The 22993-nt window shown below is 38.5% G+C and overlaps 2 protein-coding genes across 9 annotated transcripts in view; both read left to right on the top strand.

Moving 5' to 3' along the window:
• exoc6 (exocyst complex component 6) overlaps positions 1–6811 on the top strand; it is a 42948-nt gene extending 36137 nt beyond the window's left edge. For 4 of the 7 annotated variants that reach the window (XM_047817252.1, XM_047817255.1, XM_047817254.1 and 1 more), the window contains 4 exons: positions 1305–1378; positions 4029–4141; positions 4316–4327; positions 5344–6811. In XM_047817252.1, the coding sequence (XP_047673208.1) occupies positions 1305–1378; positions 4029–4141; positions 4316–4327; positions 5344–5476 (332 nt within the window). In that variant the 3' untranslated portion in view covers positions 5477–6811. The remainder of the gene's footprint in view (positions 1–1304; positions 1379–4028; positions 4142–4315; positions 4328–5343) is intronic. The other 3 variants (XM_047817256.1, XM_047817253.1, XM_047817257.1) reach the window with 1 other exon arrangement.
• A 6695-nt stretch (positions 6812–13506) lies between these two features.
• Positions 13507–16438, top strand: LOC113641132 (cytochrome P450 26A1). 2 transcript variants are annotated; one of them, XM_027143667.2, is made up of 7 exons: positions 13507–13865; positions 14028–14252; positions 14696–14977; positions 15086–15241; positions 15343–15477; positions 15570–15722; positions 15804–16437. In XM_027143667.2, exons 1-7 carry the CDS (start codon positions 13677–13679, stop codon positions 16140–16142), a joined length of 1479 nt encoding a protein of 492 aa, XP_026999468.1. In that variant the 5' UTR covers positions 13507–13676; the 3' UTR covers positions 16143–16437. The 2 variants fall into 2 exon arrangements, with proteins under 2 accessions (XP_026999468.1, XP_047672959.1); XM_047817003.1 differs by having other exon boundaries at positions 13554–13865; positions 15573–15722; positions 15804–16438.
• The last annotated feature ends 6555 nt before the right edge of the window (positions 16439–22993 follow it).

Genomic DNA, 22993 nt, shown 5'->3' with positions numbered 1-22993 from the left:
TAAATACATACACACTGTGAACTATATACATCTAATAATAACCTAGAATTTTTATTCTGTTAATTCTTATTTCTTTATTATTCGTTAATTCCTTTATCATTAATTATGTTTACCTTCTGCTCTGTGTTTATGTTCTGTAAAGCTGCTCTGAGACAAAGTCTATTGTAAAAAGCGCTATACAAATAAACTTGAATTGAATTGAAATACTTTGTGAGAATGGGTGGAAAAAGTGTCCCATAAGTTTCACCTTCTCTGCCTCTGAAAAAACATCCGTTCTATAATAAGCACTAAAACGTCCAGCAGCCGAGGCATCAGAGTTTGACTTTTCAGTGTATGGCTCTTTATTTTTCATATTCTTTAATTAATGTTAATAATATTATACAGCTGCTTTTCATAAACGGTTTTCTAAATTATCTTAATCCTTGGTCTGGTGAACGATCATGGAGATATTTTTTTGATAGTGACTCCAAGACAGCTCTATAAGACGCTCTGGATAAGCGCATCTTTAATATAATAAACGTAATAAATTTCCTACTCATTGCTCCTAACTAATGTAAATCTTGACTTCATATCATCTGCATGGATTGCTGCACCTTATAAGTAAGAAATTAGTAACTTGTCAGTATCTATGATGGCTGTCTTCTCTCTTAATCTACTATATCTGGAGGTGTATCTACTATTATTAGTAATGTGGCTCAGAAAACTACAGGACGATATGTTTGCCCTACTTGTTGTAAAACTACAGCACATTTTGCCACAGCATTACTGAGAGCATGCTTCTTGTTCTGACTTGTTTTTGAGTGTTAACAAAAATGGGCCCATGTGTACGTCTGGTCCAACAAATGTTAAGAAATTGTCTTGATGAATAGAAATAGAGACTGAGATTATTTCATATATCATTTAGCAAATATAAAAGTTCCCTACAAATATGAAAATTCTGGTACATATTATCCTGCTGCCTAAGTGCAGGACATGATCTATGGAAACACACATGAAACAGACACAAGGAAGACAACGAGGCAGAAATGTTGTGCCCTGTGTGGCTTAACTGTTCAACCGTTTGTATGCTACATCACCGTCACAGGTGGAGAGATGTAGCTTGTGTATGTGGTGTGTGTAGCTTCCCCTGTAGAGCCCTGCAGCTGATGTGACCTGCACATATGGCCTCTGGCTGTGAAAGAAAACAATAACTACAAATAATACAGTGACTCCTTTCAAATAACGTTAAACAGTTGGTTGTCAAATTCAGGATGCAGTAATTGAGTACTAATTATTAAACTGTGTTATAACTATTATCTGTGCAGTATTTGCCAGTTCAGAGCCTGTGCCGGGATTCCAGGGCGACACACTACAGCTGGCCTTCATTGACCTTCGACAGGTAAGCAGCAGACTTCAGTCAGCAGAAGCTCCAGTAATGGAAAGCTGTTTGATTTCCATCTCCATTAGAGTCATTAATTTATTATTAGATTTACTCATCTGTATTATGTTTAAATATTATTATGTGATGGATCTGTGGTGATTTTTACCGGTGTTAGACACCAGTTTGGTTAAAATGGGATACATGATGTTCACAGTTTGGACAGTCTGTGACACAAATGGTATGAATCTGTTCTCCTCACACACACACACACACACACACACACACACACACACACGCACACACACCTCCGTACATTAACAGCATTCTCTGTAAGAGTACGAAGGTTTTGCTTCTCAGACATAAACACATGAAAATGCACATAAAAGTGTGTTTTAAGGGTTTCTTTCTTTTTCAGGACATTGCAGATTGAAGCACTGAATCTACCCAAAGCTTGTTCTAGGCTTCGATTTCTCATTTTCAAAATGGCTTGTTTTCCTTTTCATATTCGTTAATCCTCTTTTTCACAAGAGATAAAACCCTAAACTGAAAAAAAAAGTTTAAGCAGTCAGTCTAACAGAGCACATGTGGGCAACAAAAAGTCCTGTCAGTCCTGTGTTCCAATAGTTTTGATTAATTGGACAATGGGTATGTTTTACAATATTTAACACTAGATCAGAAAATAAAAGCTGAAGTTTGGATCTACGCCGCGTTTATCTTTTGGTCTCAAATTCCACACATCTGTGAACAAAGCCTGTGTTATATTAACTGTTGTTAAACTAAATCTTATAGGATCTTCTGGTCTCCTTACATTACGTACACGACATAATGGAACAAGTTAAGGCCAGTGTTTTTTCAGATATCTCTCCACCAAAGTTGTACCCGAGAAACACAAATTTCTGTTTTCACTACAACTGTTATAGATGTTTTATAAGCAGGTCTGAATTGTCCCGTCTCCAACAGCATTGTAAAGAGTGAAGCGTCTCCGTTGTCTTGGTTATCTGTTTCTGCAATAACGTGTCTGCAAAAAAATTGCATATTGGATTCATTTTACAAAAAATAAATGTGCTTCAGCGTCATCATGAAAGAGAAACTTTACTAATTGTACTTTTGTCTGTCTCGTAAACTCCTGAATTCAGCAGAAGTATTGGATGTTCTCCAAGATGCTCAGAACAAACTATGAGCTGATCTCCTTCTTTATGGTAGATGATGCACACACAAGTGTGGCTGTGTTTGTTTTTCAATATTTAGAAGTTATTTCTTTATTCTTCAAAATATCTTGAGATCTCTGGTGTCTCTTATTCAGTACCGAGTCTGAGCTCTGGTTCCAGGTTTGCATGTGAAGTATCTGAGCAATTTCTCATACACACAGATTAAATGCTCTCATGATTTATGCAGTTTGTTGCTTCATCTGAATTACTGGTTGATCTTTAATTTGTGTTTTAATTAAAAGCCCCAAGGGAAGCACAAATGCTGTTACAAAAACATGTTGAACAGGTTTTAACAAAAACAATGATACTAATCAAGCAGAATGAGAACAAATACTAAGAAAGAAAGCTTTAGCTGATGAAAGTGTGTCAGGCCATGAAAGGGTGGACTTCGTTCGGACTTCCTATTTAGAGGATTAACATCTGCCCAAATCGTTTGTGGATGTGATTCAGAGTTGTGATGAGAGAATCTGAATCGGTACCCTGGAATTTCATATACAAGGAATTTGTCTTGGTGTAATATTGCATAGTAATTAAGAAAGAAGCATGAATAGAAAAGAAATTGGAAGCAGTGAACATTGTGTGCATAAGAATATAAATAAAAAAATAAAAGTGGGTCAGTGCAAATGTTCACAGTTTAGCAGTCTGCCTTAATGTCCTTGAGCTTCCATTGTAGTCAAACCCATTCCAAATTTTACAGACGTTTTTAAAAGTTACAGGTTTCATAAATTTGTACATGAATGTGCAATGCAATGTCTTCATTTTGCTAACGGTATGCAGGTATTATTTGGGCTTACTTTACACAGCATCATTAATATAACAAGCTTCGTGTCATGGAATCTGCACACACTGACATTTCCTAACACCCAGAGACTTTCCCACAGTCCCACCCTGATGTTCTGCATCGTTTAGCGGCTGCAATGCAGAACAGCATGAACTGCAAACAGCACTACATGAAGCTCTGACCTCACCAGTATGGAGCAAGTGTGAAATGGAATTAGCTCTAAACTCGACCCTCCGTAATGAACGAGTCGGCCAGCGATCATCCCCCTATTGCTTTATCGGCATTAACATACATTGTGCTTAAGCTGTGGTGAGAGACTGCAAGAGACTTCTCAGTGTGTCTCAGACCTTGTTTCACAATTGGAGGTGTGAAGTGGCAGGAAGGCGTGTACCTGAGTGTGACTGCAGGCAGGAGCAGAGCCGGGATTAATCCCAGTGCAGGTTATCCAGAGGTCACCAGGGGATTGCTCGTCCTTTTGCATTTTGAAAGGCATATCCAGGCTTCTTCACAAGTAACCCCCACAGGCAGCTCAAATACCCCATCTCCCCCACACTCAATCTTCACCTTTCCAGTGAATTAAGATCAGCAGCAATTCTGGTTTATTGTCTTTGTGTAAATGAACTTGTTTACTTCTGTGATCACTCTATTGTAATGATCTCTCTGTTTATTTGTATTGCAGCTGTTGGACTTGTTCATGGTTTGGGATTGGTCCACTTACCTAGCAGACTACGGACAGCCCACCTCGAAGTATCTGCGGGTCAACCCGTCCACTGCGCTTGCACTCTTGGAGAAGTCAGTATTCCTCTTGCACAACTTTTATTTCTTCACTTGATGCCCATCTGTTTGTCTGTTTTGTCTTAAAAGAAGCTTCCATACTTTTGTTTATATGAAGTAAAGGTTACTGAAGTTTTACAATCAGCATCTAATACGCAGTTTTCTTTCTCTTTGAACGCTAACATGCTACAGAGTCAACCGAGGGTAGGTAGCAGCAGTTTCACACGATTCCCTGTTTAAAGTAATGTACAAGTTAAACTGATCTCCATTTAAAATCTGCTGCACTTCAGAGCTCTCAATTCTCAACTCTGTTTAAGTGGTCAGAAGATTGTAATTACTGTTCTATAACAGCAAGCCTCTAGTGGTAATACATTGCTCTTTCTGTAGTAACATCTTAGACAATGTTTATGAAGCATCATCCACACCAGCTGATTCTTAAAACAATTAAATTAGTATTTTTGGACTCCGGTATCAGGACATTAAGAGAAATGTGTACCTTTGAGTTGTGTGACACAGATTAGGGCTTTTCACACTTATTATAGTGACCCAGTGGATGATTGTGAGCTCTGGGTAAACAAATCCCGGGTTATTCTTCTTCATTGATCTTTCAGACTGCTTATACTTTACCCAGGGTTATTATGCCCTCTGTATAATCGGTCATTGCACAGATGTTTCACAACATTTAATATTGTATAAAAAAGATGTTAATATTGGCAAAATGCTGCTGTCAGAATAAACTACCTTTTAATATAGGCAAATGTATCTGGTACTTTCTCTCAAAGATTCATAGTTATAGACATTTGTACTAATTACAAGCTAGAAATACTTCTTCTTCTAATGGCAGATCATTTAGCCAAGAGATTGAGACAATGCAATGTTGTCAAGAGTAGAGAAAATGTCTAGATAAAGTTTTATTGTTGTCATTCGGCTGCTTTCTGTTGCCACGGCAGACCATCTGATCCACACACTTCGATTTTGGCACCAGTTTTACGCCACATGCCCTTCCTGTCACAACATTCGCTCTGGGTTTGGGAACGGCATCGTGAGTTAAACTCTCAGTAGATGCCCAGTTCCCTGCCCAAGAATTGAACCCAGAGCGTGGCGGTGAAAGCGTGGGATCTAAAACACCAGGGAGTTCGTTAGATTACATAGTCATTTAATACAACATAAATATATTAAGCGTTACATAAAGGCGAATCCTTCTTATGTGTTTTTCTCAGGATGAAGGACTCAAGCAAAAAGAACAATATATTTTCCCAGTTCCGAAAGAATGACCGCGACAAGCAGAAGCTGATCGAGACGGTGGTGAAGCAGCTGAGGAGTTTGGTGAATGGCATGTCTCAGCACTCCTAGACCACCATCTTATCTTACTCTGTGCTCATGACTCTGTAAAAGCTCGGTGCAGAAGTGAGACAAGCTTCAAGACTCCATCAGCTACGATGGCTCCTATTCCATCAAACCACAGTTTCTACATCCTACATCCCAGGTGCCCTTCTGCCAAACGTCTCCCACTGCATCAAAACTGAGTCCATACTGTAAATATGTGGATTTTAAAAAATTAAATAAATTAAAAGCGGTTGGTTTACGAAAGTGCAAAAAAAAGCAGTAATTTCTTCTTTTAATGTATTTTAATGGCCAAGGATTGTTTTGTATATTGTGAATGTGAAACGATCGTATCATGAGAACAGTGAATGATGACGTCCTCGTGTGAGACCGATGTTCATGCCAAGATCTGTGTGAAATCCTGTGCCGTGGAATTTTTAGTGTAAATAATTTAAATTATGTTTAACACTACTGTAAAATTATGCTTCCCACACACCTGAAGTGAATCAAATTGGCTCTAATTATTTCAAGATGAGACATGGGGGGGAAAACTTGTGTGTGTTGTTTTTTTCCTTCCAATATATAAGATGATGATGATGATGATGATGATGATATTGTTTCATTCTAAACCATTTTTCATTAAGGGAATAATGGCCTTCATCAGCTGCAAACATTTCATGTAAACATGCTTCTGTCTGAAATGTTCTGGGGAATTCTATTTTTTTATTTCATTTTTATTTCCTCAGGGTGAAATGAAAGCTTTTTATTTTGTATTTATTTATTTTATTTTATTTTATTTAGTTTAGACTCTTTCAAAGTGAAAGAAAGCGAGCAATAACTGGTCTGTATGCAGCCGCCGAAGCCAAGCTGCATTTCATCGTGACTTTAAGTTGCTCTTGGTCTTTCTGCAGACTTTGCACCAAATATTACTTAAATTATTTACATGTATATATATATATATATATATATGTGTGTGTGTGTGTGTGTATATATATATATATATATATATATATATATATATATATATATAAAATATACATGTGTATATATATACGTATATATATGTGTGTGTGTGTACATGTTTGTATGGTTGTGAAATGAAAATGTTCTTGTACAAACACAAAATGAAGATTCTGTTTGAAGAAACTGTTTAAAAAATATATAATTGTAAGGATAATATTAAAAACCACAGTTTTCCCTCCGGTCTGTTATGGCCGAAACAGCACTGATTATATTCCTCCCCTTCTTACTGAACACAGCCTGCTGGTGAGCTGCATCTCAGACATGGTGAGAAATCCCAAGAGCATCAATTTTTCCCAGAATGCATTTGTTTCTGTCTGCTTTAATAAAATTTGATCAACCAAATGCTGTCATCTTCTTTTATCTACAAAGACCTCATGTTTTACTTCTAAATTGTGGTCGCTGCTCTTGCACTGGAGCATAAACATTAATACATGGACATGCCTCGGTTCTTTAGAAAGTCAGAAAAGCAAACATGATTTTTAATTCTTTAACCCCTTCACAAATAAAGTGTAAGAAAATCGGTTGAATTTTTAATGTACTTGCACTTCTCATACACAATTTGCTGCAAAAGTGTTGCACGAACTTCAACTTCAAGATGTCCATGGTGTCATGAATCTATAACCTCTAATGTGAATGGAAAAAACTAAATTACATATGTAGCCTGTAACCCCACGTGCCTAGAGGAAGCTGCCCCTTAATGTCAGTGACAGTAAAAAGGGCAACCGAGGGTAATCTGAGAACCAAAGAAGAAGCCAAAGATAATGCTTAACAAAATGCGACCACCACCACGCTTCACTGTACAGATGATTTTCTCCTGCATAGAATCTAAATGTAGTTCATTGTGTCCAATAAGGTGCATTTTATCCTGCAGACTTAGAGACACACAACAAAAACATGCAGGCTTGTGCAAAAGGGTGAAACTTTTAATATTTATTAAAACTAATACTACTAAAACTATTTAGCAATAATTTATATTTCATATACATCTGAAGCATTTTGGTAGCAGATTCCCGAATGTTTCTTACAGAAATATCAGATTTGTTTAAAGCATAATTATATCAAAAACACCTTTTACTAAAGTGTCTGTAAAACTTTCAACAAAAAATAATGAATACAAAATGAATACAAAAATGCAGGAGCAAAACGGTTTTGGTTTTCAACAATGTTAATGAATTTAAAACTATTATGTCTAGAACATGCTTAATGAACGCATCCCTTCGTCTTGATGCATGTTACTAAACAAATGTCTTCAAAAGGGAGGAAATATCATAACGTCCTGAACATGTTGGCCTATTCCTGATGAATAAAATTCTTTTTTTTTTTTATAATTTACTGATGAATATTTTTTCTCTATTGAAACAAACCTCCCAAACAAAACCTGTTAAACTAAACTATTGGAGTTTTATCCTTTAATACATTTGGATAAACAATGATCTACTTCACCTACAGTTTCTGAAAACTTTCTGAAAAAAAATGATCAATAGGACTGTAGGACATCCATGGGATTTGTTTTCCAGTTAAACTGGTCATGAGCTACAATCTGTATACTTTAGTGTCCGCTTTGTCAGTGTGTGTAAGTTATTTAATCCCTGCAAAAAATGTGGCTGAATGAGAACCGCCAAAATAAATGAGCAAAATTTTATACATTTGAATCGAAACACAGAATGAGCATTGAGAGAGATGTGTGTGAAGATGTGTGAAGATGTGTGTGTGTGTGTGTGTGTGTGTGTGTGTGTGTGTGTGTGTGTGTGTGTGTGTGTGTGTGTATTATCTAGAAATGTGTGTCAGAAAAGATCACAAAAGAACACTCACTCATCCATCTTTAGTAACCACTTTATCCTGATGTCAGATTTGACTGATGGTAGAACGGTCATTTTTTCCCAGCCAAACAGGAGCCATGAGCAGTAACTGGAGCTCAAGTTTAAATCATAAATCTCAAACATCTTAAATCTGAGACAGCATCACTACCTGCTGCACCAACACACCTCATATAACGGAAGTACATACGGGGGTCTGGACAAATTATAGGTTACATAACATTTCTCTGTAACTTTACAGCCTGGGATTTTGTCTGTATCACTTCTGACACATTCTGAATTCTATCGATATTAATGTGATTTCAGACACTGACCCAAAACTGACATCAGGTTTCTGATGTTTCTGAGGTGCCCCTGAGCAAAGCACCGAACCCCCACAACTGCTCCCTAGGTGCCGCAGCATAAATGGCTGCCCACTGCTCCGGGTGTGTGTTCACAGTGAGTGTGTTCACTGCTGTGTGTGTGTTCATGGTGTGTGTTCACTGCTGTGTGTGTGTGTGTGTTCACGGTGTGTGTGTTCACTGCTGTGTGTGTGTGTTCACTGCTGTGTGTGTGCACTTTGGATGGGTTAAATGCAGAGAACGAATTCTGAGTGTGGGTCACCGTACTTATGTCACGTCACTTCACTGTTGTAGAGTTATGAGAAGTGCTTCAGGATATTTTGTATTCTGTGCTCATGAACAAGATCTGACTTGTCACTCAATACAACACACATTCACAGTGTATGTCTCGGGATTCAATTATTAAATTAAATGAGATAAATCCAGTTAAATAGACCTACTGATCCAGCTTTTAGGAGAGAATCAACACCAAAACCAGTACAGATCAGATATCAGTACATCCCACTGACCAACAGTAATCTCATTATAAAAAGTTAAAGCCACACTAAAGCCATTCAGTGATAGTATCTCAGTGAGAAGGCTAAGACAACATGTTGGATGGATAATCAGCAAAAATGACTGATTTTTTAAGTCAGGCTAGATCTATAAATGTTGCTCAAATATTATAACTCAAATCTCAAATATTTTGGCTTTATATCCTACTCATTTATTTCTTAATTCTAATTTATTATTTAGTTTCAGTTTCATTTGATTTTAAACAAGAAACTGGTATAAACAATTGAAATGAAGTCCAGCATCAGTGCACAGAGGAGACCTGGGGGAGGTTACATCTTAAAGACAGTGGCCAACTGACCCTTTAGTGAACTGTGTGTGTGTGTGTGTGTGAGAGAGAGAGAGAGAGAGAGAGAGAGAGAGAGAGAGAGAGAGAGAGAGAGACAGACAGACAGACAGACAGAGAGAGAGAGAGAGAGAGAGACAGACAGACAGACACAGAGAGAGAGAGAGAGAGACAGACAGACAGACAGACACACAGAGAGAGAGAGAGAGAGAGAGAGAGAGAGAGAGAGAGACAGACAGACAGACAGACAGAGAGAGAGAGAGACAGACAGACAGACACACAGAGAGAGAGAGAGACAGACAGACACACAGAGAGAGAGAGAGACAGACAGACAGACACAAAGAGACAGACAGAGACACAGAGAGACACAGAGAGACAGAGAGACAGACAAACAGACAGACAGAGAGAGAGAGAGAGAGATAGAGACCCCTCCCTCACTCTACTATACCGTAACTCCCTACTATAGCAAAGTCACGTCACGTGTCGATCTGTTCTTTGTATTTATTTTAATATATTGCAGAATATTACAGTGTTTTATTAAGAAAGAGTGTCCTGAATCTGACTGCTTAATATAACCTTCATGGCAGTTCTTCTTCTCTTCTTCTTCTTATTATTATTATATAGATTATCAAATTATTTATTTCACAATTTTAAGTACATAGAAATGTGCTTATTTTATACAACACACATATATATTGCTTTGAAATCAACCATTTTTAACCTTTTATTTTACTTTTTTCTTTCAGGTGAGAATTGAGTAAATCTCTAAATAACAAAACCACATTAGGTCACAGATTAGGTAACAAAATATTTTGCTTAAAATGACATCGGTTTATCTTTGGATAGAGACTCGGTGGTTAAAGACATGATGGAGAGACATGATGGTTAGAGACACGATGGAGAGCCAACAGAGACAATATGGCAAAAATATATTTCCATGGAAGTCTTTGTACTCTTACTGTTACTGTAATGCTGTCTCTTCTATGTGTGTGTGTGTGTGTGTGTGTGTGTGTGTGTGTGTGTGTGTGTGTGTGTGTGTGTGTGTGTGTGTGTGCATGTAAAGATAATGGAGCTTATTCCCACCGCTCTTTAGTGGCGCTCGCGCTCAGTTATCTGCTCCTTTGATGGACTGTGAACTTGGCGAGGCTTCGTGCTGGAGTTCAGCAGCATGTCAGGGTCTGTGAGTGCAGGTCAGCAGCGGGTCAGCGGGGGAACACACAGGCCTAGAGCACGGGGGGCTGTTACTCTGACTCTAACCATATACACGAATAATATCACACACACACAAACACACAGCAGTAAAGGTAGACTAAACACGAGACACATTCCACCTTATAAACAGGTGACGTTAAAGCGCAGTGTCACTCCAGTAATAAACACTGCCTTCACATATAACACACACCACTAAGTGTTTGATTAATTCTGTGGTTGACTGTCGATACAAGAAATAAGTGTTAAGCATGCAGCACTGAGGTTTCTGAAGATCTTCAACTTCCAAATAAATGTATTACTGTTTTCGTAAAATTAATGGTTCATACTAGAAATATTCCTACAGACTAATTTGAAAGATAAAGACAGTGGCTCTCAAACGCTATCAGTGCTTTACAGCTTTATCAGTGTTACCAGTGAGTACCAGTTATTAGCTGGTTTCACATTAATAAGGGGAACTAATTGTTCCAGCTTTTATCGAATACAAAGCTGTCATGGTCCAATAAAAACCCAAGACATGATTTAAACTATAAGTGTAATATTCGAGTAGTTCGATTATGTTCACAAGGGGTTCATGACATTTATTTTAAAGTGATGCCAGGGTCCAAAATAAATAAATAAATAAAATTTATATTTATAGTAACAAAAAATAATGAGAGCACAAGGCATATACAATAATGTAGTGTAGAGATTTTGCTGACTAAATAAAAATCCTATAATATTATATCTGGATTACTATCCCAGATGAGCAGGAGTACAGCTCATTTGCCCATTATGCATTATAAGGGCATGTAGAAGTAAAGCCTACATTTGCTTTTTACAGAATTGACTCTTTGTCTCCTTATAAAATAGCAATGACTTGCTGAAGTGCACCTACAGTTGTATTTATTCAAATGACTAGAGATTTGAACCTCTAGTCACGCGCCCTGTTTTACGCATGGACGTTTACTACCTTATCTTCTTTACTGTGTAAATGAACTATACTTGAACTTCAGGTAGTGTGCTTGTGGCACACTGAGGGCAAAGGACACTACTTTAAGCATTTTACACGTTGTTGTGATTCTGAAGAGGAAGTATTGGCTGCATCATTTAGGAAGTTTTACAAAAAAAACAAAAAACAACAACAAAGTTTCCAGAGCATGGCAGCATAAGGGGTTAGAACATAGATAACAGTGTTGTCCAAATAAACTTGTGCCTAAAATGGATGACAACATGGATAAAAACTGATCTTGTGCGTGCAGACTTCTCTAGTAACACAGAGTCGAATTAGTTCATATCAAGTTAAATAGTTAATTCAAAACTGGGGAGTGTAAAGTGTACTCGATGAACTGTGCCACAATGAAGAAGGTGAAATACAGGACAGCCGTTACAACAGCAGCAGCAGCAAAGTGCCACCGCGACATCAAAGAATGCGCAAAGGGGAAATCCGTAATGCGTCGCTGTAAAATTTGGAGCCATTCTGTCTGTCTGTCCTGTCACCCCCACCCCCCCACCCCCCCCGCGCGCGTTATAACTGTCGTAAAATAATAGCCTAATTGCGCATGCTGTGTGTGGTTCTGTGTTTACTTTTCATGCGGTAACCTTGCTTTAGCTCCGTCACTTTTTTACACTGACCCAAGGTTGAACCCACCGCGTCGCATCATATTGGCTGCGTCCCAAACCGCACCTTTAATGCCATGACAAAATAGGACGAGGTAATTGGCCACCGTGCAGACTGCAGCTAAATTCTAATGAAAAATGTATTTAATCACATCCATCATATTCTGTTTTATTTGACATGATCAGACTCATTATGACATTTATTTATTTATTTATTTGTATGTATTTATAATGAATTCTAGGCAATGCGCATGGCTCACACACCAGCAAGCAAATATAATTAATATATTTAATAAACACTGTCCGTTTTCATTTACATTTACATTTACAGCATGTGACAGACCCCTTATCCAGAGCGACGTACATAAGTGCTTAAATCTCTAACACTGAATACATTAATGCTGGTTCACTAGGTTACACACTTAAGATACCATGAGTTTAAAACATTTGTTCAAAGTTACAACAAAAAAAGTGTCAAAGGTTTTTTTTTTTTTTATAAATGCAAAGGATAAGGAAAGAAGTGCTAGTTGAAGTGCTTCCTGAATAAGTAGGTCTTCAACCGCCGCTTGAAAATAGCCAGTGACTCGGCTGTCCGGACCTCTAGGGGAAGTTCATTCCACCACCTTGGTGCCAGTACAGAGAAGAGTCTTGTAGTATACTTGCCTCTTACCCTGAGAGATGGTGGAACCATTTTCACATTGCACATGAACCACTTCATTCATATTGTCACCTACCTGATACTTTTTAGGTGATGTTTTACTTTGATGGTCTGTCAATACTACAAGGTTTGACAATTGCTGTGTGATTTGTGAATGTTTTTAATGCATGCAGTGTATGTTTAAAGAGCACCGATGTTTTTCTCCGAAACATTAATAAAGTAGTATATATAATGTGTCTGTCTGTCTGTCTGTCTATCTAACGCCTGTAAACAATAAAGGAGAAAGTTCTTACAAGACCTGAACACGATTAAATGCCTAAGCTGCTCAATGAAGTCTCTCCCTGGCATTTCAGCATGGCACCCGAGCCATAGTAATGAGTGTAAACGACGGAATATCGGGAACAAAAGCAACCCGTGGACACTTTCCTTTGTGCTGAGGAATTAACACCTTTTCAAAGTTAAATCTTCGGATTGTCCCGCTTCTACGGGAGGTGGTATTAAAATGCGCCTTGATAACAAATGGCTGCGAGTTGTCGGAGAGGCTTTTCTGGGTTCGTGGGCGGGGCGAGATGACACCACAATTAAAGATGAACTTTGTGTGAACTAATTTATCTGACCCAAGGTAACGAGGAGGCCGAGGCAGGAGGGAATGTGTATAAAAGGGTGCATGTAACCCAGAGAGAGTCAGATCCGAGTTTAGACCTTTGCATCCACGGCTGTTCCTCGTTAAAACAAGTTGCGCGTCATGGGTCTGTACACTTTGTTGGTAACATTGCTGTGTACGGTCGTGCTTCCCATGCTACTGCTTTTAGCCGCGGTGAAGCTGTGGCAGGTTTTAGTGATCCGAGGACTCGACCCAAGTTGCACGCGCCCTCTTCCCCCGGGCACCATGGGCTTGCCTTTTATTGGAGAGACGCTGCAGCTCATCCTCCAGGTAACGCGAGGCTCTGCGACATCGGTTTTTTTTTATTTATTTATTGTTTCTTTTTCTATTATTATTATTATTATTATTATTATTATTATTATTATTATTATTATTATTAATTAGAATTGTTTTTAGATTCTGATTATCAACTTGTGTTCCCTTACTCCACAGAGAAGAAAGTTTCTGCGCATGAAGCGTCAAAAGTACGGTTTCATCTACAAAACGCACCTCTTCGGGAACCCCACGGTGCGCGTTATGGGCGCTGACAACGTGCGCCAGATCCTACTCGGGGAACACAAGCTGGTGGCTGTGCAGTGGCCCGCTTCTGTCAGAACCATCCTGGGCTCAGACACGCTTTCCAATGTGCACGGATCTCTGCACCGAAACAAGAAAAAAGTAAGCAGACAGGTCGCGTCCCATCCATGTCCAAGGCGAACTAAGCCAGATTCACGCATCACGTCAACAATCGCAGTGTGTTTATGTTCTAAAACCAATTCTAGTCCACTCACTAGAGTAGTACTCGCCATATGTTGCATTGTAACGCATGTTTAGTATGACTGTGTTCGGTTCGGTTTACTGGCTACAGTATCATGTGTAGAAGCAAAGTTTTTGGATGATATTTTTTAGTTCTTCCAACAGATTAGAATTCAGTAAGATTATCGATTACATTTGAATTAGAGTGAAAATGGTCTTGAGTGACGTAAGGCTGTGTGTAAACAGGGTTACAAACAACTCTCCTAAGTTTTTATTCTGTTCAACCTGGAAAACCCTGATGTCTTGCTTTTTTACACAGTCAATTTTAATCCGTGTCTCTGAACGCGTGTGTGTTTGTTTTGCAGGCGATCCTTAAAGCTTTTTCTAGGGATGCTCTAGAGCACTACATCCCGGTGATCCAGGAGGAGGTGCGGTGCGCAGTCACTGACTGGCTGGAGCGCGACGCGCCCGTGCTCGTGTACCCGGAAATGAAGCGTCTCATGTTTCGCATAGCCATGAGAATCCTTTTGGGCTTCGAACCAGAGCAAATCAAGAGGGACGAGCAAGAGCTTGTTGAAGCTTTTGAGGAAATGATTAAGAATCTTTTCTCCCTCCCTATTGACGTTCCATTCAGCGGCTTATATCGGGTAAAATATATAAAATACAAAGTAAACACAGATGTTTGAATACTTACGGACTTACATTTTGCTCTTTTTTTTTTCCAAATAAAAATCTTATTCTGATTTATTTCACAGGGCCTCAAAGCACGGAATTTTATTCATGCAAAAATTGAGGAGAACATAAAGAAGAAAATTGAAGATGGAGACAATGAGAATGAGCCCAAGTACAAGGATGCTCTTCAGCAGTTGATTGAAAATAGCAGGAAAAGTGATGAACCTCTCAGCATGCAGGTAGACCAAAGATCATTTCAAATCAGTTGTTTAGTGTTTAGGTTGGATTTTATGATCCTTGTTTAAAAGAAAATCAACATGTAATACTTTTCTCTTCTCAGGCAATGAAGGAGGCAGCGACTGAACTTCTCTTCGGTGGTCACGAGACTACTGCTAGCACAGCAACTTCTCTGGTGATGTTCCTGGGACTGAATCCAGAGGTGATTCAGAGAATCCGAGATGAGCTAGAAGAGCAGGTAAGGTTTGCAGTTGACAAATGAATTTATTGAGACATTTGTCACAATTTATTCAGGAATGCTGATGTTTTTTTCTTTTCTTTTCACAACAGCAGGTTTCAAGCATGTATTTGTCTGAAAGAGCTCTTAATATGGAACTTTTGGAGCATCTCAAGTACACAGGATGTGTCATTAAGGAAACCCTCCGTATTAACCCACCTGTGCCTGGGGGATTCCGTGTTGCACTTAAAACATTTGAACTTAATGTAAGAATATTTAGACATTCCTTTCATATGAGAGATAATGTATACTACAAAATAATAATAACAATTTCCTTTATTTTCCAGGGCTTCCAGATTCCCAAAGGCTGGAATGTCATTTACAGCATTTGTGATACTCATGATGTTGCAGATATCTTCCCTAACAAAGAGGAATTTCAGCCAGAGAGATTCATGGCTAAAGGCTTGGAAGACCGTCCCAGGTTTAACTACATCCCCTTTGGAGGAGGAGCCAGGATGTGTGTGGGAAAGGAGTTTGCCAAAATGCTACTCAAGATAGTTTTAGTCGAGTTAACACAGCACTGCAACTGGACACTTTTAAATGGACCCCCAACAATGAAGACGGGCCCGACTGTGTATCCTGTGGACAATCTTCCCACAAAGTTCTGCCGTTACATCAGTAATTAGCAGATTTAATCAGGCACAAACTGTTAGCATGGGAAATGTACATGTGTATATATTTTAATTTTGTAGATTTAATGTAATGTATAATGCTTTATATCAAATTCTTGTATAGAATTTCATTCTATTACTAAGGGCACTACTCTTTTTATGAATCACTGTGTTTCTCTGAGGTATATGATGTATATTTGTAATGTAGTTTTATATATACATATAGTGTGTTCTACTGAATGCAACTTAATTTAATTGTACAATTTGATGTATAAGCTTTATTTAATAAAACAATGACACTATTGAAAAAAAAAATCCTTGGCCAACTGTTTTTCAAATACACAAACAAATATATGAAATTAGCATAAGGGCTAGTCCAAGTATAATTAATGTGTTGCTCGTTCTCATTCATGTGTTGGTCTCAATAAAATAAGGCTGAATATTTATTGAATAGAAATGCACCCATATAATCACAATGATCTTAATAAGTTACTTTGACCAATGTACCAATTCGAAGATGGAGTTTGGCACAAGCAATGTGTCAGGAGATATATTACATGCCCAGGCTACACCTCAGTCACATCAATCCAAACCCAGACCAATCTCAGCTAATTAACTGTGTGAATTGGACGGAAGCATCACAAGGATAATAATCATCCTGGTGTTATGTCGGCAATAGAGGCTGTGAAAGAGGTTTGAGTGGTGGAGAGTTCACACCAGAGAGGGAAGTGTTAGGAAGAAAGTGAACAATTCACTCATAATATCGCAAGTGCTCGTCAAAGCCGTATTTTTTTTTTTTTTTTAACAAAAGAACAATTTGATGTGAATACTGGGACAGGAGGTGACTTGAATGGAATGATGAAGACCCATCACTGTAGAATAACGAGCTTAACTGCCGCCTCGCCCTCTTTTGCAAGAAAATTCACAAAGTACAACGTTAAAGGGATAAAAAGAAAGCAGATGAGGAGAAAAACAAGGCTGAATTGAGGCTGCCTGGGCGGGCTTGTCTCCTGGCACACAGGGGTTATGTGGAAGAGACTTGTCCTTGCGTGACACTGACAATGAGAAGGAGAAAGTGAGGGAGAAGAGAGAGGCCTGGCAGATGCCTGTGGTAGCCATTTCTCTGCCCCGTCCCACAGGCTCCTGATTTACATCCGTCCCGCTGCATGGCTGACACCTTTATGTCCAGCCCTCCTATCCACACAGGTCCAGGCCCTGTGATAGATGCAGCTGAACTTTTCCTCCTATCACCTTGTAAAGAACCTCCGCCTGGCCCATTGTTTAACATTGAGGGTTGACAACCGAACGTTTTATTCTCAGAGCCATTTTTTGTCTAAATTTGTGAGTATATACAGAATTTATAGCAGCTAAATGAAAGACATTTCAGACCCTCTTGTTTTTATGGAGTTCCCCAAGCCTGGGGTCAAGTAAATCAATGTAATTGCAGCTAAACCTGTATTGTAACAATTCCTGTGCTATTTGCACAAAAAGAGTTTTCTTGACACAAAAGGACAAAAAAAACCTTCCTGGTAAACGCTTATAGCACTAGAGGTGAATTATTTGGTGAAATATATGGTGATGGATTTTACATATGGCTAGACAACTGTGAAATCCCAGAAAATATAACTTTCAAAATGGAAAAGGTAATTGTGTATACTGCTGAAACTCGAACGTCCCTTGAAACACAAGTAACGCTGCATAAACTTAAATCCACTGTACATTATACAGGACAGAGAACTGTCCCACTGACAAAGGTACAGCTCCAGCACCAATGTGAAAATGTTTTTTTTCATGACCACAAAAGTCAATGAGGACGTTCCTAACAGCATTTACATGTCTGCTGCACTCTTGCCCTCCTGCCGAATCATATCAGAGCTTTTCAGCTCTCGTTCGGATTACCTATTAGCGACCTACTGCTATTATTTCTAATGAAGAGGGGGCTTTTCACAGGTCCCAAGGGTCAGAAAAAGTTCAGTCATTTACAAAAAGAGGCATGACCTAATGGGCACATTAAATTGTCCATTTCTCAAGAGCTTGAGATTCTTCGAGTCCAATGTCTGTCTGTTCAGAAACGAATGAGGCTGAAAACGAATGTGAAATGACTCGTAATGCCTGGGGGACATAAGAAGAAAAGAACATGTGAGATGATGGAAGGTGGAGTTATAGGAGAATCGCATCACAACGTAACTCAAAACTGCTCAATTTGTAATACATAAAAGAATAAATATTCAGCAAACAAACAAACAAACAAATAAATAAAATGATATTTCTTCTCAAGTACCTCAGCACCATAAGTCCATTTCGAAAGACAAATATTAATGACTTATCCCTGTTTTGGCTAAGCTGGCTTCATGTCTGATCATGTGACTAATTATAGTGTGCAAAAATCTCTGACAGTCAAAGTGAGTCAAAAACAAAAGCTAGAAAAAAAGATATTGTAAAATTTTCCTTGAATCATGGCACAGATGTGATGATGATGTGACCTTCATCATCATGAGTGGAGTGAATTAATACTCAAATCTGCATCACAATTACTGTACTGTCCTGAGCTCAGGTCAGTGTTCTTCCTGTGTTCCACAGGTTTCAGTGATGGATCTGTGTTTAAAACAGTAAACTTATTCCTGGTGAACCTCCTGCTTGACCCACATTGGTCTGTGTCTGGTTGGTCATGTATGTGTACAATAATCATCTCTGTTACACTCTATGAACAAAGGATTGTAGACACTTGACTATCACACTGAAATCTGAAATCTGAAACACTTCTTCAAACTCCAAAAAGATGAAAATACACAATGCTTTAGGATATAAACTGTATACATTACAATTTTGCTTCACTGAACTAAAAAGCTGAAACCCTGTTCCCTGGGGACCAAGCAGGACCCATGAAGACATGCTTTGCCAAGTTCAGAGTGGAAGAGTTTAGTGTTCTTCACAAAGCCCTGACACAAAACCCACTAAACACCTTTGGCATGAACTGGAACACAGACCGAACCCCAGACCTCCTCACCTTTCATCAGTGTCTGCTCTCATTAAAGCTCTTGTAGCTGAAATCTTCAGACACAAAACAAATCTCATGGAAAACCTTACCAGAAGATTGGAGGATATTATAAAACAAAGGGGACTAAATCTGGAATTGGATGTTCAACAAGCTCATGTGAGTGTTCGAGAATCAAGATTAGGTATTACTGATGGAGTTTAAGTGGTAGAATAACACATAAAAATATCTTGAGCTTGTGTTAACCACAGCCCTTATTTCAGGCATTCAGCTAAAAACCCATTAAAAAACCCACTGAATTTGGGACAATAGGTCCAGAAGTTCTTTCATATTAGGCTTTTGAAAACTTCAAAACTTCAGCATTCAGGTTATATTTCAAAGCATAACAAGGTAAATAATAACAGTTATTTCTGTCAGCACTTCTTCCCCCTCAGAAAGCCTTTCTTTTCAAAGCAATTCAAAAACATCCCCAAGATATTCATGTAAGATTCACACAGATCTTCCAAGGGGAGGCTTAATGACCGGCTTCCGAAGACACCATCTGCTATTGCGGCATTCCAAATGTACTGTCTGCCACGCTTCTGAAGGCAAGTTTATACATTTCTCACAGTTCATGACCAACAGTGACCTCAAGCTGCTCCTCTTGAAGTTATCCGCTTTCATATGCACCAAACTCCAACCTGGCATGAACAGGAGGTACATGACTGTCTTTACCTCAATACACAATGCCATTGTTTCCAACAAGATCTCCACCTCAAACACAGTATCTACCTGAAGGCTCAGTACCTGCAACAAAAAACTGTATTCATAACGATTAGAATCAAATCAGAAGAGAAATTCAAGGACAAACAAGCACAGGCCAAGAAATATTAATACTCAGCTTTCAGTAATGTAGGCCACATTCGAGAGAAAGCCTGGTTTTATACCTGTAAACTCTCAGAGGCTTTTCTTTTTCTTAGGATATAATTAATATGAAATCTAACTATGTTTGTCACACACACACACACACACACACACACACACACACACACACACACACACACACACACACACACACACACACACACAATACTACAAGTTTTGCAAGAGTCTAAAAGCATTTCATAAATCCATAAAGCAAACAGTTTATTGATAATTAAAGAAAGAACTTGAGCTCTGACTCATCTGTGATTAGCTCGAGCTTATGAGTAACATCACATCTCCCAACAGGATTGGTTCCTCTGTGCAATTTGTGAAATAGGGTCAGAGAGAGTTCAAACCTGTGAACTTTCATGAACCCTTAAAGTAGCTGGGTGTTTTTGTTTACTCAGAACACACGCGTGCTCGGCCTTAGCCGAAAAAATCTCAATGGCTGGTGCGACAAAGCTCCTCCATCATCTGCTCCATCAGTGCAGGCAAAATATTCTAAACTGTTAAACTCTGAACACCGGATTGAGACCGTGGCACAATGTCACACACCAAAAGTTCAAAAGTTCACCGTAACCATGAACTTTATCAGGACTTTGTTTTGTTCTACAAAGTTGACACGTGTCCTTTGAGGGAAACAAAATGATCAATATTTTTTTGTTTGATCCGATCTCTAGATATCAGTCTATCAGAACCTATAATATGCATTAAAAAGTTATTTTTACATTAACTTAACATAATCAATTAGATTACATATAGTATGATTAGTTATGATAATAATCGACACATTTACAGGCAGACGGCCAGGTAGCGGCATCTGATACCTAAAATTTAGTTTAGTTTTTTTAAATAAACACATACAATAAACAGTGAAAAAGATAAAGGTTATTTAAACATAGTTAGTGACTCAGCTGTTCAGACATCTAGTGGAAGTTAATTTAACAGTTTGATTTGGTGATGCTGTGCAAATGGATGCATGTTGGACGAGTTTGTATTTGTCACAGATCAGATGTGAAAGGCTGGGAAAAAATGATAGGCTGTAAATTTAAAACTTGACAGCTGTTTCCAAAAGTTCTGAGAATTAAAGTCTACAGCTTCTGTGTTTTTTTTAATCTTTTTGTCAGATGTTCCGATGGTATACTGAAGAATAATGAATAGCATTCCATTTCAGGTTTCAAAGGCTTTTGTGACAATTACATTAGGTTTATGCAAAGATTCAATAAAAAACATGTTAAAGACCTCTGCAATTCATCCTGGGATGCTGTCAATCAACTTCGGGCCACATCCTGATTGATGGCAGCCCATTCTTGTATAATCAATGCTTGGAGTTTCAGAATCTGTGGGTTTTTGTTTGTCCACCTGCCTCTCGAGAATTGACAACGAATTCTCAGTAGGATTTAGATCTGGGAAGTTTCCTGTCCATGGACCCAAGATTTTAATGTTTTGTTCCACAAACCACTTAGTTATGATTTTTTCCTTATGACAAGGTGCTCCATTATGCTGGACAATGCATTGTTCATCACCAATTCTTTATTCATGTGAGTGAAACCACTCCCTTGGCCTCTGACACGACCTCGCACATGACTGGTCTCAGGACACTTTAGTGTTGGCATGACAGAGGACTGATGAGAGCGCTCACCTTTCCTTCTCTGAACAAGCTTTTTTCCTGATACCCCAAACAATCGGAAAGGGGATTTATCAAAGAAAATTACTTTACCTCATTCCTTAGCAGTCCAATCCCTGTACTTTTTTCAGAATGCCAGTTTGATGTTTTTCCTAGAGAGAAGTGACTTCTTTGGTCCTGGTGCATCCTGGTCTTTCTTGTACACCCTGAAGCCTTCTACACAACTGAACCTCTCTCCTTGAAGTTCTTCATGATCCAATAAAAGGTTGATTTAAGTGAAATCTTAACAGCAGCAATATCCTTTCCTGTGAATCTCTTTTTGTGCAAAGCGATGATGACTGCACGTGTTTCATTGCAGGTTACCGTGGTTTACGAGTGATGTCCAGCCTTGTCCTGGTCAACACTCTCACCTGTGTTAATAAGAGAATCCTATTATTGCAGGGATGAAATGCAGAGTAAATGCAGAGTTTTTTTTTTTTGGAAGTTCATTTTCATGGCAAGGAGGGATTTTTGCATTTAATTGCAATTCATCTGATCATTCTTTATAACATTCTGGAGTAAATGCAAACTGCCATCATAAAAACTGAGGCAGACTTTGTGACAATTAACATTTGTGTCATTCTCATAACTTTTGCTCAAGGCTTTACATTAGATTAGTGTCTGTATAAAAGAAATGGTCCTAATGGTCATAATTAAAGCCATAAATAATGTATAATGACTGTAAAAATGTGCCATATAATATGCAGAGAGAGAGACTTTATTTATAACCATAAAATACCTTGAGAGTAATTATAATACTCATATCTGCTAAAAAATTTATTTGTATATGTGCTAATAGCTCTTCTTTATGTCAGAGCTGTTAGTAACACAAAGCTTCAGAAGAAGGTGATATCATCTGAAATGCACATTGCAAGGTTTGTCTTGTATGCAGTTTCTGACTTGCTCATTCTGCCCTGTCAGTGCTGTCAGTGCTGTCAGTGCTGTCGCTGTTCAGGTCAATCTGCCACATGGAATCTCTCTGCTACTGAGCCCTGAAATAATGGTGAAAGACTGATGTCTGCCGAGCTGACCAACACAGACTCAACACTGTCTCCCTTTTTGCATTTAATCTCCACATCAGTATTGCTGAAAATACCTCCAGGCACCTCCTTTCACTTTAAACCCATATGGTAGTAACATGGGGAAGATAAACACATGAGTATGTTCCAATATGAGTACCTTTAGTCAGAACTAAATGAAATTTGAGAAAAAACAAAACGTTATAGCTTGTCAGAGAAAAATGGTGATATTCAGTATAATACTTGACGTAGATCATGACATCACACCAGGAGAGACTGGGCT

Source organism: Tachysurus fulvidraco, chromosome 8 (genome assembly GCF_022655615.1).
Source record: "Tachysurus fulvidraco isolate hzauxx_2018 chromosome 8, HZAU_PFXX_2.0, whole genome shotgun sequence".
NCBI classification, from domain to species: Eukaryota; Metazoa; Chordata; class Actinopteri; order Siluriformes; family Bagridae; genus Tachysurus; species Tachysurus fulvidraco.
This window is presented reverse-complemented; position numbering and strand designations above follow the sequence as displayed.

What these genes read in the sequence shown, in the direction of transcription:
- LOC113641132 (XM_027143667.2), top strand. Translation starts at nt 13,677, where the DNA reads ATGGGTCTGTACACTTTGTTGGTAACATTGCTGTGTACGGTCGTGCTT. An exon ending in TGCACCGAAACAAGAAAAAA is followed by an intron (nt 14,253 to 14,695) that starts GTAAGCAGACAG and finishes TTTGTTTTGCAG; the next exon opens with GCGATCCTTAAAGCTTTTTC. An exon ending in ATGAACCTCTCAGCATGCAG is followed by an intron (nt 15,242 to 15,342) that starts GTAGACCAAAGA and finishes TTCTCTTCTCAG; the next exon opens with GCAATGAAGGAGGCAGCGAC.